Below are 16,150 nucleotides of genomic sequence, written 5' to 3' on the forward strand. Positions count from 1 at the left end.
TCTACGTAAAGTGCGATTGTTAATGCACTGATTAAATTACCTATTTTGAGTTTCATATTGTACCTGATAAGTTAAACTATTTTGAGTTTTCTATTGTAATTAATTAATTTGACTTCTTTGAGTTTCATATTGTTCCTGAAGAATAAAATAAATTTGAGTTTTTTTAGATAAATTACAGAGTCTCTTTATTTTATGGAAAATAGCGGGATTGCCGCAAATTCATCAATATATGCAGCGGAAAAATTGAGAACGAATGAGGATACTATTCGTATACAAGACGTTTATTACGCATCTCACTTGTTCCATTGACATCCCAATTCCGTCCGAATGACGTCCAAGGTCTATCCAATGGGACGAGATAGGTACGAATATGGGATTTCGGCGAAGCGGACATTACCCATACGTAAAAGACGTCCAAGGAATGTAAACTTGGAAATGTGGTATGTTCCAAGTACATCTCAGACGTTTTAAATGACGTGTTTTGGACGTCTCTGGGACGGCACTGTGTTATCTGGGATATCACAGTGTATTCACCTTTAATACAAGTATATTTGACCCTGTTTACGTATAGAAGTAAGAACTCATGGTATCACAGTGTATTCACATTGAATACAAGTATATTTGATCCTGTTTACGTCTAGAAGTAAAAACTCCTGGTATCACAGTGTATTCACATTAAATACAATTATAATTGATTCAGTTTACATTTAGAAGTATAAAGTCATATTATTACACTGTATTCACATTGAATACTGTTGTAATACATTATCCTTTTTACAAATAGAAATAAAAACTCATGGTATTCACATTAAATACTAGTATATTTGATTTTGTTTACATATTGAAGTTAATACTCATGGTTTCACAGTGTATTCTCATTGAATACAAGTATATTTGATTCTGTTTACATGTGGAAGTATAAACTCATAATATTACAGTGAATTCAAATTGAATACAAGTATATTTGATTCTGTTTACATGTAAAAGTGTATACTCATAATATCACAGTGTATTCACATTGAATGCAAGTATATTTGATCTTGTTTACGTCTAGAAGTAAAAACTCCTGGTATCACAGTGTATTCAAATTAAATACAATTATATTTGATTCAGTTTACATTTAGAAGTATAAAGGCATATTATTACACTGTATTCACATTGAATACTGTTGTAATACCTTACCCTTTATACAAATAGAAATAAAAACTCATGGTATCACCACAGACCAAGAATGGAAAGACTGCGATCGCCTATAACCCTTCGGAAGCGATGCTCCTGCATGTCGGTAGGGGTCAGGTCGTACGGTTTCCTGTGGATATCAGTCGTTTTCCCATTTCCCTACTGATTACGTGCTTCACACACACGCATTTTCGGGTATATGTAATTCATATCGATTTTTAGATTTTACATCATAATTTTATATATCCCTTCCCCGTGCACCGTGAATTTTTACTTAATTTGACTTACAAGTTTGGGTGTATAAAAAAAAGTTTTATGTGACCACCGTTTCTCTTGAATATTTGGATTTTTAAATGAAATCTTGAAACACTGTTGTGCATTGTAGGCGTCATTTACATTGTTTACATTGTGGTTAACGTTGTGGTTTAAATTTAAATTAATTTTTAAAGTTTATTTATTTATTTCATATACTAAAATATTAATATAGGGAAAATACAAACGGCGAAATTAGTTGTATCCAATGAGTGTAGTTTATAGCTCGCGCCTACTACTACCTTCTGTTGAATTCGAAAAAACAACAACCAGTGTTTCACGATTTCTTTAAAACGAAGTATATTTAAGAGAAAAGGTGGTCACATAAAATTTATTTTTTCTACATCCGAATTTGTAAGTAAAATTAAGTAAAAATTCAAGGGACACGGGGAAGGGCTATAAAAATTATAGTATTTTTTTTTTTTTTTTAAAGGCGTAGCTCCCACCGGGAGTATTGCCATTTTGTATTTAAAGCGAGGTCGATCTTGAATAAAATTACAGATGAAGATGAATGTGAGTGAATAGGAGTTCAGGTGGTAGATGCAGTGACTTAATTCGACAATTTTCGCGAATGCGGATACAACATGTCGTGACGCATAGGTGAATAGGCATAGCTTCACACTGAATGTGTCAGAAACCAGAATGTTCTCATCTGTCGCACGAAACTAGTTTGAAAACATACGGATCCGCCCAGCCCGAATGAACGCGGAGGAGCAAAAAAACTCTCAAACATCAGGATGTTACAGGCCTCACGACAGCCAAAACTGGTACTAATCTCATCCGTCACACATTGTGCGGTCGATTACCCAGTCCTTGCTGACACGGCGATACCAACCATAAATAAGCAAATAAGTATACTATAAACAGAAACCGGAGGAATCTCATCCGTCGCACAGGGCGAGGTCGAAACCAACCTGGTCTGGTAGCAGGGAAACAGATGCAGAGTAGGAGAAAAGGAAAGTTCGAACAGCAATAAAGGGTCTTTGGCCTCACGACAGCCGAAGCTGGGAAGAGTCTCATCCGTCATTACATGGTGCGGTCGATCTCCCAGCTCCTGCCGACACGGCGTACAAGACATAGGGACGTATTATCAAGGGGTTATACATTCAACAGAAATACAAATAATTGTGGGTGTGTTAAGTCTTCCTGAGTCTTTTGGTCGCAGAGATGTATCGCACCATTGCTGTCCAGACGGCCCGGTGCGTAGGGATGATGTCGAGTGAGGGGGGCCAGTGTAGCTCGCAATCACTACACGCTGCAGAGAAGCTGATCCTAGGTTGGCTGAATAAAATGCAATAAAATAGAAAGTGCTCTATTGACTCATGGGGCTCACCACAGGAGCAGGCGGGAGAGGGACGAAATTTAAAGCGGTATTGGTGAGAGTTGAGTGCGGAGTGGCCGGACAGGATCTGAGAGAGCTGGCAGTTCAGCTGTGCAGAGAGAAGCATTGAGGCCGACTGCACGGTAGGAAAGAATGACCTGGTCGTCGTAGCGTTTAACCCGGAAGCCCACTCTCGTTCATGAAGAGACTTGATGAGCATGGACGCTACCGCACTAGCTACCTCTTTCGGCTGATGCAACTCAATAACGGGGTGACGTATATCTGAGGATTCACAGATCACCCGAGTCAGGCAAAGACCGTACGATGACGAGAGGTCCTGAGCTACGTAAAACGATGTATTGTGGCGAATTGGGACCATGGAATCCAGACAGTTTAGCTGAAGGCTAGAGACTAGTTTGTCTAGAATAAGAAAACTAAGCAGTTTAGTGGAAGGAGAGATGATTTCCACATGTTCATGTGACTGTAGCGCTCGAGCAGTGAGCACAAGGGCCCGATGCATAGCGAATAGGTTTGTCATATTATCACTTGTGAAGACAGGGAGAGCACCAGAGTCAAGGTCAACAACATTCTTGTGATTAGCAGAGATAATAGCAAACCGAGGAATGCCGGCAGATCGGGCTGTTGTAACAAAGATGCGTGCAACCTGGGCTGAGGCTGGAAGGAGAGAACATCCCTGATTGAGCTGAATTGGCTTGGGAAGACAAACCCAAGGTGGCCATCTAGGAGGGAGAGGAGAAGGACTATTGCCTCCCGGCGTCGGCAGTAACAAGAAGTCTGGAAAGTATTTGCCCAGCCATTTTTTAGTGGAGCACGAGAAGTTCGCATAATTACTAGTCGAAAGACGGAGGTACGCAGTTTTCATCACAGTAAAATCAATTGGGTCCACATTGGCAAGGACCAACAGGGCATCAGTAGAGGTAGTTTTAAAAGATTTGGTTCTGGCTATTGCAAACACTCTTTGGAATGAGCGTACACATTTCACTCCTTTTTTGTGGCCAGAAAAGGGGCCCATAGGGAGCACCCATACAGAGGAATGGGTTCGACTGCAGAGAGGTATAGGTATCGGAGACGCCTGTCATCGTATCCCCATGTTGCCCTGAGGTATGACCTCAATGAGAAAAAAGCCTTTTTGCGGCCGCAATTTTCCTTGCTACATGTAGCGACCACTTTAAACGTGCATCGAGAGTCAAACCAAGGAAAACCGTGGAGAGGGAGGGGCCTATACGAGTTTCGTTAATAGAGAGATGAAGATCAGACCAATCAAAAGATTTTTTAGATATTAACATGAACACCGATTTTGGAGCACTCAATGACATTTTGTTTTGTACGCACCAGTTGAGGACTTGATTACACATAAGTTGGAGGTTGTGAGTCGCTATAGCTGGATCTTTGTGCGATGTGGCTAAGGTGAGGTCATCTGCAAAGCCTACTATGGCGAACGGAAAATCAAAGTTTAGTCTCAAGACGTCGTCAATAAGGACGGACCACAGAAAGGGAGATAAAACTCCACCCTGAGGGCAGCCTAAATTAATATTAACGCTGGCTGATGACCCGTTATGGGAGAGAAGAGCCAGTCTGTTTGATAGGAAGGAAGACACAAGTTTGACCAGGTAAGTCGGACACTTGCGCCGGGCAAGAGCCGCTAGAATTGCAGGGTGCCAGGCAGCGTCAAAAGCGCTTTTAATATCTAAAAAGGCGGAAGCAGTGGTACGCTTGCTGAGCATACCTGCTTCACAAAACGTTACGAGTGCATGACCTGCCGATTCTGTTGACCTTCCAGAAGTAAAACCATGCTGGTTGGGACTAAGCCAGTTGGCTGACGATGAATGCCATTGAAGCCTATTCAGAATTATCTTTTCGAGCACCTTAGCAAGATTGTTCACTAGACTAATGGGGCGAAAACTGCCTAGAGCATCGTACGATGGTTTGTTTGGCTTACCAATTATGAGGACTTTAGAAGTTTTCCAGGCCTGGGGAAAGAACTGAAGACGAACGCATTCTCTTACAATAAAGAGTAAATGAGCTTTTAATACAGGGAAACATTCCTTGATAATAGCAGCCGACAGACCATCGGATCCGGGGGCCGCTTTGTAGTTGATTGAATCCAATGCGGCGTCCAGTTCTTCCACAGTGACAGGAGGGCCTTCAATTACGGAGGGGACCGAAACTACATTGTCAACAAAAGACTCCACCAGTAGGTGAGATGGAAGGGACAAGGGCTCTTTAGGAAAGAAGTGCAAGGCACACTGCTTTAGAATCAAGTTCGCATCGCTCACCGTCGAGCCATTTACAACTAGCGCGCTCGGGAGACTAATAATATATATAAAATCTAAAAATCCATATGAATTAAATATACCCGAAAATGCGTGTGTGTCAAGCACGTAACCAGTAGGGAAAAGGGGAAACGACTGATATCCACTGGAAATCGTACGACCTGACCCCTACCCACATGCAGGAGCATCGCTTCATACGATTCCTCTCAGGCTTATGGAGCCGATCGCCGTCTTTACTTCGTAGTCTATGGTATCTCAGTGTATTCACATTAAATACAAGTATATTTGATTCTGTTTACATATTGAAGTAAAAATTCATGTTATCACAGTGTATTCACATTGAATACAAGTATATTTATTCTGTTACCATGTAGAAGTATAAACTCATAATATCACAGTGTATTCACATTAAATACAAGTATATTTGATTCTGTTTACATCTAGAAGCATTAACACATAATATCACAGTGTATTCACATTGAATACAAGTATATTTGATTCTGTTTACAGGTAGAAGTGTAAACTCATAATATCACATTGTATTCACATTGAATACAAGTATATTTGATATCCTGTTTACGTCTCGAAGTAAAAACTCCTGGTATCACAGTGTATTCACATTGAATACTATTATATTTGTTTCAGTTTACATTTACAAGTATAAACTCATATTATCACAGTGTATTCAAATTGAACACTGTTGTAATACATTATCCTGTTTACAAATAGAAATTAAAACTCATGGTATCACAGTGTATCCACCTTAAATACAAGTATATTTGATTCTGTTTACAGGTAGAAGTGTTAACTCATAATATCACAGTGTATTCACATTGAATACAAGTATATTTGATCCTGTTTACGTCTCGAAGTAAAAACTCATGGTATCACAGTGTATTCACATCGAATACAAAAATATTTATTCTGTTTAAATGTAGAAGTATAAACTCATAATATCAGTGTATTCACATTGAATACAAGTATATTTGATTCTGTTTACATCTAGAAGCATAAACTCATAATATCACAGTGTATTCACATTGAATAAAAGTATATTTGATTCTGTTTACATGTAGAAGTGTAAACTTGTTGGAATCTGGTATAGGCTAAGTATTACAAACTTGTTACTATATATAGATGGCGTTGTAGGTGACCAAGGGAATGCTGTTTAGCCCCTATTTCACCTGATGTCACTCTATGTCTGGATGGTTCTGTCCCCCTCTCTGTCTCTCTCTCTCTCTGTTCTTTCACTGAACTTACTTTGTATATCAGAGACTAGACTTGCGTCTCTTTTTTTTTCTAATCAGCTACTTTGTGACACCACAGCAATTTACTTGTATTCCGTGAAATATACCCTTAAGTTAAAACATCAATTTACTACATTTATTTCCAACAGGTTATGGGCCCATATCACGCCAACTGAATCAAGACTATCATAATGGAAGGTAGTAATGTATCTAGAGACACATCTCATATTCCGAAGTTTGATGGTGGAAACTTTCACACGTGGAAGTTTTGGTTAATGCTCTTTATGCGTAACTTCAACCTTCAAAACATCATACTTGGTGAAGAACTCATTCCACTTGAGGTAAATATTATTACGTGCCAATACTATTAAAAAAATTACTTAGATCAAGCAGACTTGCGTCCACAATTTTTTTTTTGTTCATGTATTCCTACATTTCATTATTTTCTCGATGACAATGTAGAAGCCAACAGCATTAATTCACATCTGTTGATGTTAAGCAAAATTATTCTCGTTCCCTACATGTCAATCTCACAACTTGACATTGTAGAAGCCAACAGGTTCTAAGACTTGTTGACGTTAACTACTATACTCAATATTCTGCATTACGTCACTTAAGAAACATTTCTTTTAACGACTTGGCAGAAGCGATATAGTATGTTTTATGATACATATATACATATAGATTAGTCTTGTCAATGCACTAACTCATCGATATTCGTTAGCCAGAACGGAATATGAGATCACTTATTGACATGTCTTACTGCTCACACAGGAACATGATGATAATGGTGTGGTAACCAACCAAGAACAAATCAGGTCCTGGAACCAGAGAGACACCTTAGCCTCCAACTACATTTATTCTACAGTTACTGAGAAGATGAGAGACTACTTGATCAACTGTGAAACAACGTGTGAAATGTGGCTCAGATCGGGAACCAAATTCACACAGAGATCGGCTGCTAACAAAGGACAACTGTGGGCTCAATTCTACGAGTACAAATTTGTTCACGAATCTGATATTCTGGCAAACATTACAGCAATTGAGAACTTAGCCAGACAACTTAAAGATCTTGAAGAAAACGTCACTGAGATCCAGATTACCAACAAAGTTGTCAGTATTCTAACCCAACACTATGGCCATTTCAAACCTTGGTGGGATAACCTAGACGAAGAACAGCAGACAACAGATTTACTTACAACAAGACTTATAAGTAAAGAACAACGAATTGGAAAGCCAAGCACAGAAAAATCAGATACAAGCAACTTAACTGAGACTGCCTTCTCATCCACGTATTCTAATCAAAAATTCAAAAGAGGATCTTATAGAAATTCTGGCAGTATCAGGGGCTCGTATCAAAATCGCAATAGAGGGTGGAAGAATAAGGCTAATATTGTCACGGGTAGAATTCAAATATGGCAATAAACACTTGATGATGTAAACAGCCCAAAGCCAAAGTTACATAAATGTTGGCCTCACGACACAAGGCGCAAGCATATAGGTCCCTTTCACCATTGGACTACTCTAAATAACACTAACACTACTTCCAATGGGGCCCTAATGGATAAAACTAAAATACACTAAAGAAATAGCAACAATACACCAGCCGAGAAACATACAACGCTAAACCGACAACGTACAGGCGAGAACTAACTAGATCTAGATTAATAAGAACACGCTAGAAAAAGCCATCTAGCGGTCACATATAGAAAGCAATAGGAAAAACATACACATTAAAATGACATTCGTTACAATATCTACTGCGATTTTCATAATAGTACAACTCATTCGTCTCAAGCAGTGTTTTGCATCTTTTCAAAAAGATGAGATAAGATAAGATAAGATAAGATAATTTTGATATCTTTTGATATCTTTTATCTTTAAAATTTTTTGTAATATCTTTATCTTATCTTATCGGTTTTTTAAAAGATATTTTAAAAGATGATTTTGTCACGTGATTATTTTTTCGTGCATGATTCCCTCTGTTGTCTAATAGCGTTATTATAATGTTAGACTCAAACTGCAACGTCAGTTTGACGAATGCAGAGTTGCAGACTAGAGACTACAGATCAGAAGAGCAGATACAGTCTAGTTACCTACAGAAGTTCCATCAAGAAAATGACACGCTTTGCTTTTTTTTACATTCAAAAGTGAATGACTGAATTGTTCACTGAGCTGACAGAAGACGCAATTGATTGTAATCGGTCTCTTTTTCGGTCTTCGAAAAAAATATTTAGATTCAACCTTTCCTTGGTTGCTTTGCCTTGCCTGACAGGCTGACATGCCTGTTTCTTTGTGGTTTCGGCTTAAACCTTCACAGGTTTTGTTGAATTCTATTTACGGTTTTGAAAATTGAAGGTATGTTTTTTAAACCTGCACATTCAGTGCTAGAGTGTTTGGTTGTATGAAAGCAAACATTGTTATTGATGTTTTTACTTTTTGTCATAGTGAAATAATGCCAATGCCACGAGCAAAAACAACAAATTTGGGAAGAGGTCGGAGAGGAAGAGGTACAGCATAAAGAATATTTAATCAACCCTCATTACTCATTGAAGTTGGAGCCTCAAATGAGAACAAGGCTCATCAAGATGAAGATGACCAGGATTTGGCCAGCTTGGTATCGATACCTGATGCAGACTTTGAAGAATGCATCAGGTAGAATGCTCTGGTTGAAGATGAGGAAGGAGAAATGACTATAGATGCTTCAACGAAACAGCTCTCACCACCACCAGAAACCATACCAATTCCATCATTTAATGTAAATACATGGCCAAAGTGGGGATCACACTTTTTCCAGGATTGGCGCAAAAGCCCAATGGGAAAAATTTTTGGCGCTTGCAAGCTGTGCCACAAGTATTTTGCGGGAGACAAAACGTCTTTTACCAACTTTAAAGTCCACTGTACGTTAGTACACAAAGACGAGTGGGATTCTTTTTCGTCATCCGCTACGTCACTCGAAAGCAAGCCAAATACGGCAAATAGCTCTTCCATGGTAAATTTTGTCTACCCTACCAGGCCAGTTTGCAAGGGAAGAAAAGTTTCGCTCGATGAGGGCGTTACACGATTGATTTGCGAAGAAAATCTTCCATTGCACATCGTTAACCGACCCGGATTCCGCGCTTTTATTCAGGTACCTGTAGTTTTTCTGTTATTATGTGTATTGTGTTATAAATTTCTTATGCTTTTAATTCAATATTAGCTTGCAGTTCCTGGCTATGAACTACCATCTGCCCAGAGAGTACGCAACACTTTAATACCAGATTTAGAGGCCACTGTTAAAAAAAGAGTTAGGGAAAAACTCGCAAAATGTTCTAGTTTTAGCGTAATATTAGACATCTGGTCTTCAAATAACATGAGCGGGTACATTGGATTCACCTGCCAAGCGGTAACTACTAATTTTGAGTTATTCAATTGCTTTTTGGGCGTGAAAGAAATGCGTAGCCGTCATACCGCCGACGCAATAATCGCCGAAAACGAGGATATATTACAGAAACGGGATATACCGTTTACGAAGGTAAGCTTTAAAGGTCAATGAAACGTAGCCCTAAAACTATAACTTTTTTTGTTTAGGTCAAAAAGGTTATAACAGATGGTGGAAGCAACATGATAGCGGCGCATTTCAATGGCTTTCCTGGATGGGAGGACGACGGGAGCAGCTCAAATTTTTGATGATGATTTTCCAGAAATTGAAGCTCGCCCAGTCCATTCTACACATCATGAATCAACTGGTGAAATAGAAATGGTCGAAATGGAGCTGGATTTAGAAGATCCATATGGAGTTCTTCTTGGTGTTGATGTTCCATTTTCCGACGAAGACATTTTGGAAGTAGTTCGAGATGTAGAAGACGCATCTGGGGTCGTATTCCGAACGTCGACTTAGACTTGACTTGGACTTGACTTAGGCGTTTTTCCTACTTGACTTGAAAAAATTTTCAGACTTTAACCGAAGTTGAATTCCGAACCAAAAAATTTCAATTCAAGTAAGAAACTTGGACTTGAAAACTCAAAAGTCGAGCATTAAAACTAAGTTAAGTCTCTCGAATCTCAAGGTACCTGTTTAGGTGCCTTGAAACTGACTTACGGGCTTAAGTTCTATAAGTAGCGGGGAGAATAGGCAGTGGCGTTGCGTTTGTTTACACAATGGCCGATTATTGTAATGACGTCATTGATGAATTCTTGGAGGATATGGGTAATTTAACTGATAATTTTGACGATTTATCTACGGGGAGTGATAATGAATTTCGAGCCGAAAATCGCCGAGCCAAAAAGAGTCGTCTTATTCCATTTTATCGTACAAGGAAAGATATTCTAAGTTATTTTTCTGCTGACAAATTAATGGCGACTTTTAGGTTCGATCGACCTTCTATAGAATTCATCACAGGTTTTATCACACAAAAATTAATGCAGAATCAATTCCCCTTTTACAAAATTTTTATTTTTCAGCACTTATTGCCGATATTTTACCACGACGAAAGACAAAAGCACAGCGGAATTTACTTCCGCTGGATATGGTATTGATTGCATTGCAATTCTATGCCACTGGAACTTTTCAAACTGTTGTTGGAAACGTTCTTAGATACAGTCAGCCGTCTGTGTCACGATCCATTGCTGCAGTATCCCTATCTTTATCCCTTATATCGGCAAATCACATTCAATTTCCTGACAACTTAAATAACGTAAATTCACTAAAAGATATTTTAAGATTTCCCGTAAGAATTCAATTTTCAAATATAGCTGAAACGTGAGTATGCTGAAATAGCACGCATTCCAGGCGTCATTGGATCAATTGATGGCACTCACATTCGAATCCAACGTCCGATATTGTACGAAAAAGCCTATGTGAACAGAAAAAACTATCATTCAATCAACGTTCAAGTAAAAAAGTAGCCTATTTCATTTTAAAGCACATATCGAACACGTAGCATTGTTATGCAGGCAATATGTGATGCTGGACATAAATTTTTGAGTGTATGTGGGACTAAACCTGGATCCTGCCATGATTCCTCAATTTTTAAAGGCAGTGCTATTGGGAAAAAATTTGAATCGGGATTTTTTGGAACAAGCATATTGTTAGGTGACAGCGGATATTGCAACACTCCATTTCTTTTTATTCCATATCATGATCCAGTGGAAGGATATAAGGTTTTTTTTGTCACATGTACGCTTTCATAATGCAAACGTCTAATATTTTGTTTCATTTTACAGATAAGATTTAATAGAGCACACAAATCTACACGATGCACAATTGAGCGTTCATTTGGCATTTTAAAGAAAAGATTCCATGTGTTACATTCCGAAATTCGCATGAGTCCTACGAAAGTCTCTTGGTATGCAATTAAAAATATCATGTATCTACACACTCCTACAACACATATATTTAATTAGGGTTATTGTGGCATGTTGTGTTCTACATAATATTGCTATTGATTTGAAAATGCCGCTTGATGACAACTGGGACGTTGATGGCGATGATTCCCACCAAGAAGGAAACATGCCAGAGTTAGAGATCAGACCAACCGGAACAATTACACAAAAAGAAGCCGCATTGCGAAGATTGGGTAACACAAAAAGAGACAGAGTGGCGAGCAAGACATTTCCTCGTTAAAGACTTTGTATTAATGAAAGCATTATTGCGAATCAATAAAAAAGCTGATAAAATCTAGACATTTTCCTTTAAATTGTAAATTAGGTCGATTAAATCCTCTGGGAGTTCATCCCTTAATACTGGATTTTTCAATTTCTCCCTAACATCCATTACTGCTGACAATACCTTTAAACGTTGTTCGGTCAATCTACTTTGAGCAGTACTCTCTCCCAAGTCACACAGAGAATATTTCGTCTTTTTCATGGTTTGGCGAAGTGTAAGAGATTCTCTTTTCTGCTTTAATAAGCTGAAAGCAGAACTAGTGGTTGGAAACTGAGGTTCTAGTGATGGCGATGGGGTTGTTTGACGTCCTTGAACTCTTACTGTTGGCGTACTTGAATTATAATGAAGCCGTCTGTCCACTGAAACGCTTCCGACAAGTGTTTTCCCTTTATCAATATTTGTACAGTTGGCAGTAATCGAATCACTTCCTTCAATGGCTAACATTCCAGTTACCGGTGTTGGTGTAGTAGACAACGAACTTCCTGGAGAATTACTAGTTCCACAAGTCAAATATAATTCACATTCTTCAGGTTCTCTAAAAAAAAATGGCAAATGGCAAATTATTCACTACTTAACCAAGGCCAACTGCAAACGTCTTAATTACCTTGACAAATTTTCATCATCTACTGTTAAAAGAGGGACTACACTCTGCATTGAAACGTCATCAAAGTTTTCATTCAGAGGGTCTTCTTCGTCATGGTTGTCACTTCTTCCTGCAAGGCTCTGCACCAGTCGTTGCTGGGCAGCTACATCTCCTGTCAGAGTAGATACAATATCCGTGTCAATTCCTCCCTAAAATTGCAAGTTATTTAAAATCACAATAAATAGTGCAAGTGAAAAAAGTATTTGTTACTGGGATTGCTGTTGCAGATACTGCAGGATTGTCCAACCCTAAAACTTCTTCGTAGTACTTCTGGTAGATAGGTCTCAATATTCCACCCTCACCCAAAGGGCCACCACCTGACACAAATTTTACAGTTAACGTAATACAACTAAAATATTTATAGCAAAGGTTAACCAGTCTCAGTAAGCCCGTTGTTGAAGTTCCTTATTGCAACTCTGGCTGCAGCGATAAAGTTTTTCCACTTTTTTTCCACTTGTTCCTGGGTCTTCTCCGTACAATCTGGGTGTTCATTATGAACAGTTGCAGTTATTTCTCTCCAAATCGAATTTTTTCGTTCTTTGGTTACAGATGAAGAATATGCTCCATTCAAAATACCCTACATATAAAATAAACATAATTAATAGTCTTGTTTCCTGTTGCACAACAATGAATAACACGTTACCTTGTAGATAATGAAGTTTTCCAAAAGGGTGTAGGTTTCCTTTTCAACCCAAATATCACGCTGCCTTTTCTGCGCTTTATCGCGACTCATTTTAAAAACAACTATGTAAACAAAAGTACAATTACGCAATTATGAGTCACTTTGCGTACAAGTTCCAATTTCTTTTTGCTATGACTTAGACACTTAAAATTCGTCTGCAATCACGAGAAGAATTTTGAGCAACGTCCTCTGTCATTGGCTGAGTTGCCAATTTCAAGTCAAGTTGCATTTTAAAGCTAAGTAAAAAATCTAAGTTAAGTCCTGGGAAAAACTTCATCTTTTTGTGTTCGGAATAACACCTTGACTCGAGATTGAAAGTTTCTAACTTTAGCTCAAAACTTGACTTAACTCGGATTTAACTTAGATTGTTTCAAGTCAAGTTTTCCTTAAGTTCAAGTCGCCGTTCGGAATACGACCCCTGAAATCCAAGATATTGAAACCAGCTTAGAAGACACTTATCTATTTCAAGCCCATACATGGACGAATACTGCTGATGAACATTACGTCTTAACGTCGTCGTTGCGATCCACCTGCATCGCGCTCACCCTTCAACTAGTCATCAAAGATGCATTGTCAACACTACAGGTAATTGTATATATCTATTTATTTGCTTTTAAACTCTTTTGAGTTAAGCTTGCGTTCTTGAAAGAGCTAGAGAAGACTGAATTTTTATTTAAGCTTTTAATTTTTGTTTTTTTTTACTTTTTAGGGTGTTGCGCTCACGGCCATAAATCGAGCCAGCAAAATCGTGAACTACGTCCGTCACAGTGTCATTGACACTAAGACGTTGGTAAATTCTGTAAATTTCCGGATACCATCAAAAAATTTGACGCGATGGAATTCCCAATATTTGATGCTGAGTAAACTTATAGAGGCATTCGAAAAGGACCCAACGTTGCAAGGAAGATTGAACGCTACCAAGAAACACGGGAAATTACTTGCGGCTGAACTGAAGACTCTAAAGGAATTAGTAACCGTGTTGGAAACATTCAAAGAAGCCACGGACGAGTTCCAAGCGGAATCTGAAACGGTTGGAGTAGTCATCCCGGCATATATTGACATGTTAACTAAGGTCCCCCTGACTACCACTTATACTAATGGCCGGATCTTACCCAACGCTGCGTGTCCGCTACAGAATGTGACCTCGCATTGTAAAGAATTTGTTGCAGCGCTCAAGGCTTCTTTGGAGAAACGCCTGTCTTATGTTCTTCGAAACAACTTCTATGTTCTAGGTAACAAAATCATAAATTAATATCTTTGATTTCATTTAACAATCTGTTTGATCAAGGTGCATTGCTGGACCCTCGCTTTAAAAAATCTTCTGTGAGACCAACGGGAAGTATAACAGAGTCTCACGTGTTGGGTGCTGTTAGGACAGAGATCAAAAAATTCTACCACGAATATGGTATTAGAATTTTATCTTCTTGGGATGGTAGTGCATTACCTCTAATAAAAGTTTTTATCTATCAGCCCCTCAATCTTCCGACACGGAACGCCAACCTACGCAAGAACAAACAGAAGAAATCGTCGGTCCTACACAACCAAAAAGAAAATCGTGCTCACTCTACAGCACGGTTATTGAGCCACGACGATCCAGTTCAGTGGGTAGCAGTAAAGCTCTTGAGGAGCTGGAAATTTACCTGAACGAGCCAACCCTACCTATGGAAGATGTAAGACCTTTGGAATTTTGGCAGCTGAATAGCCACCGCTTTCCAGTTTTATCTCCAATAGCAAGAGACATATTTGGAATACCTGCATCATCCGGAAGTGTTGAACGAGTTTTTAGCACTGCTACTGATATTCTATCAGCCAAACGGAACCGCATTAAACCTTGTTTATTTCAGTCTCTTTTATTCATTAAAAAAAATTACAAGTGGGCAAAATAAATATGAGGAAAAGTATTTGTTTTGGTGTTTGGTACTGTTATTGACTTATTGTAATGGTGTATAACATATATTATATAAAAATTTAAGAAAGAAAACGAATGCGTAAGAATAAGAGTAATTTGCTAAGGGGAAGGACACTTTTTGCAATGTATCAGTATTTATTTTTAAAAATTTCATTTAAAAATCGATTTTATCGCCGTTTTAATGATCGATTGATTAATAGATTTATCTTTTATCTTATCTTTATCTTTAGCGTTTTTCTGTATTATCTTATCTTATCTTTGGAATCAGCAAATTATCTTATCTTATCTAGATAATGAAAAAAAAAGATGCAAAACACTGGTCTCAAGAGTGTAGAGCCAATCCCAGAAATCAGAAGAAACAAAGGATCGATGACCATGCCAAGATAAGTTGTCTACAATCCGAAGAAAAGGAAACTGAAGAAGACCACAGTTTTAACACTACAGATAGTCACATCCCACTGATATCAGAAACAAGCGTTGACTGGGTTGCTGGTTCCGGAGCGACGCGTCAGATGTCCGGTAATTACCAGCTATTCACAAACCTAAAGGATCAAGAATCTACCATATGGAACATCAAAGGCATTGGTGGAAAACGACTGCCAGTCAAAGGTGTTGGTGATGTATTTTTCGAAACTGTGATGAATGGTAAAACACCAACAGGTGTATTCAAAGATGTACTCTACGTACCCAATCTCGGGGTGAATCGGGTGTCTATCGGAATCACCCCCCGTAGATCAACAAGAAAGAGAATACCTAGAATCATTGCCAGCATGACTACTCTGACGGAATCCTCCATTCCATCTTCAGAATTATATGAACCAACAGATTATCATGATGCAATCTCGTGTCAAGATGAATCCCTCTGGAAAGAAGCCATCGACGCTGAGATTACGGCACTTAGGACTAAAAATACATG

The 16,150-nt window shown here is 38.5% G+C and overlaps 4 protein-coding genes across 4 annotated transcripts; 2 read left to right on the top strand and 2 right to left on the bottom strand.

The window, feature by feature from the left end:
* Positions 1-2,627: 2,627 nt before the first annotated feature.
* On the bottom strand, positions 2,628-3,552 carry LOC123470012. The gene is made up of 3 exons (XM_045169469.1): positions 3,477-3,552; positions 2,971-3,232; positions 2,628-2,772 (listed from the first exon to the last, which is right to left on the bottom strand). Exons 1-3 carry the CDS (start codon positions 3,550-3,552, stop codon positions 2,628-2,630), a joined length of 483 nt encoding a protein of 160 aa, XP_045025404.1.
* A 2,883-nt stretch (positions 3,553-6,435) lies between these two features.
* Positions 6,436-7,955, top strand: LOC123470004. The gene is made up of 2 exons (XM_045169447.1): positions 6,436-6,694; positions 7,128-7,955. The coding sequence occupies exons 1-2, from the start codon at positions 6,545-6,547 to the stop codon at positions 7,776-7,778; spliced, it is 801 nt and encodes a 266-aa protein (XP_045025382.1). The 5' UTR covers positions 6,436-6,544; the 3' UTR covers positions 7,779-7,955.
* A 205-nt stretch (positions 7,956-8,160) lies between these two features.
* Positions 8,161-12,015, top strand: LOC116920387 (putative nuclease HARBI1). Its single transcript, XM_045168986.1, has 9 exons — positions 8,161-8,711; positions 8,802-9,483; positions 9,553-9,867; positions 9,924-10,734; positions 10,797-11,029; positions 11,088-11,228; positions 11,289-11,495; positions 11,559-11,680; positions 11,739-12,015. The coding sequence occupies exons 4-9, from the start codon at positions 10,494-10,496 to the stop codon at positions 11,956-11,958; spliced, it is 1,164 nt and encodes a 387-aa protein (XP_045024921.1). The 5' UTR covers positions 8,161-8,711; positions 8,802-9,483; positions 9,553-9,867; positions 9,924-10,493; the 3' UTR covers positions 11,959-12,015.
* On the bottom strand, positions 11,947-13,599 carry LOC116920294. Its single transcript, XM_045168987.1, has 5 exons — positions 13,287-13,599; positions 13,019-13,220; positions 12,854-12,960; positions 12,605-12,792; positions 11,947-12,535 (listed from the first exon to the last, which is right to left on the bottom strand). Exons 1-5 carry the CDS (start codon positions 13,374-13,376, stop codon positions 12,013-12,015), a joined length of 1,110 nt encoding a protein of 369 aa, XP_045024922.1. The 5' UTR covers positions 13,377-13,599; the 3' UTR covers positions 11,947-12,012.
* Between the last annotated feature and the right edge of the window lie 2,551 nt (positions 13,600-16,150).

This window comes from Daphnia magna, linkage group LG2 (assembly GCF_020631705.1).
Source record: "Daphnia magna isolate NIES linkage group LG2, ASM2063170v1.1, whole genome shotgun sequence".
Lineage (NCBI taxonomy): Eukaryota > Metazoa > Arthropoda > Branchiopoda > Diplostraca > Daphniidae > Daphnia > Daphnia magna.

Bases quoted from the DNA above. Each gene is read 5' to 3' on its own strand.
- LOC116920294 (XM_045168987.1), bottom strand. From the start codon at position 13,376: ATGAGTCGCGATAAAGCGCAGAAAAGGCAGCGTGATATTTGGGTTGAA. The intron at 13,221-13,286 runs GTAACGTGTTAT...TTTTATATGTAG, and splicing joins AAAACTTCATTATCTACAAG to GGTATTTTGAATGGAGCATA. The intron at 12,536-12,604 runs GTAATTAAGACG...ATTTTTTTTTAG, and splicing joins GATGATGAAAATTTGTCAAG to AGAACCTGAAGAATGTGAAT.
- LOC116920387 (XM_045168986.1), top strand. From the start codon at position 10,494: ATGGCCGATTATTGTAATGACGTCATTGATGAATTCTTGGAGGATATG. The intron at 11,229-11,288 runs GTAAAAAAGTAG...ATTGTTATGCAG, and splicing joins ATCATTCAATCAACGTTCAA to GCAATATGTGATGCTGGACA. The intron at 11,681-11,738 runs GTATGCAATTAA...ATATTTAATTAG, and splicing joins AGTCCTACGAAAGTCTCTTG to GGTTATTGTGGCATGTTGTG.
- LOC123470004 (XM_045169447.1), top strand. From the start codon at position 6,545: ATGGAAGGTAGTAATGTATCTAGAGACACATCTCATATTCCGAAGTTT. The intron at 6,695-7,127 runs GTAAATATTATT...CTGCTCACACAG, and splicing joins AAGAACTCATTCCACTTGAG to GAACATGATGATAATGGTGT.
- LOC123470012 (XM_045169469.1), bottom strand. From the start codon at position 3,552: ATGGCCACCTTGGGTTTGTCTTCCCAAGCCAATTCAGCTCAATCAGGG. The intron at 3,233-3,476 runs GTTGCACGCATC...TTCTTATTCTAG, and splicing joins TCCTTCCAGCCTCAGCCCAG to ACAAACTAGTCTCTAGCCTT. The intron at 2,773-2,970 runs GTCATTCTTTCC...CATTTTATTCAG, and splicing joins TTAAACGCTACGACGACCAG to CCAACCTAGGATCAGCTTCT.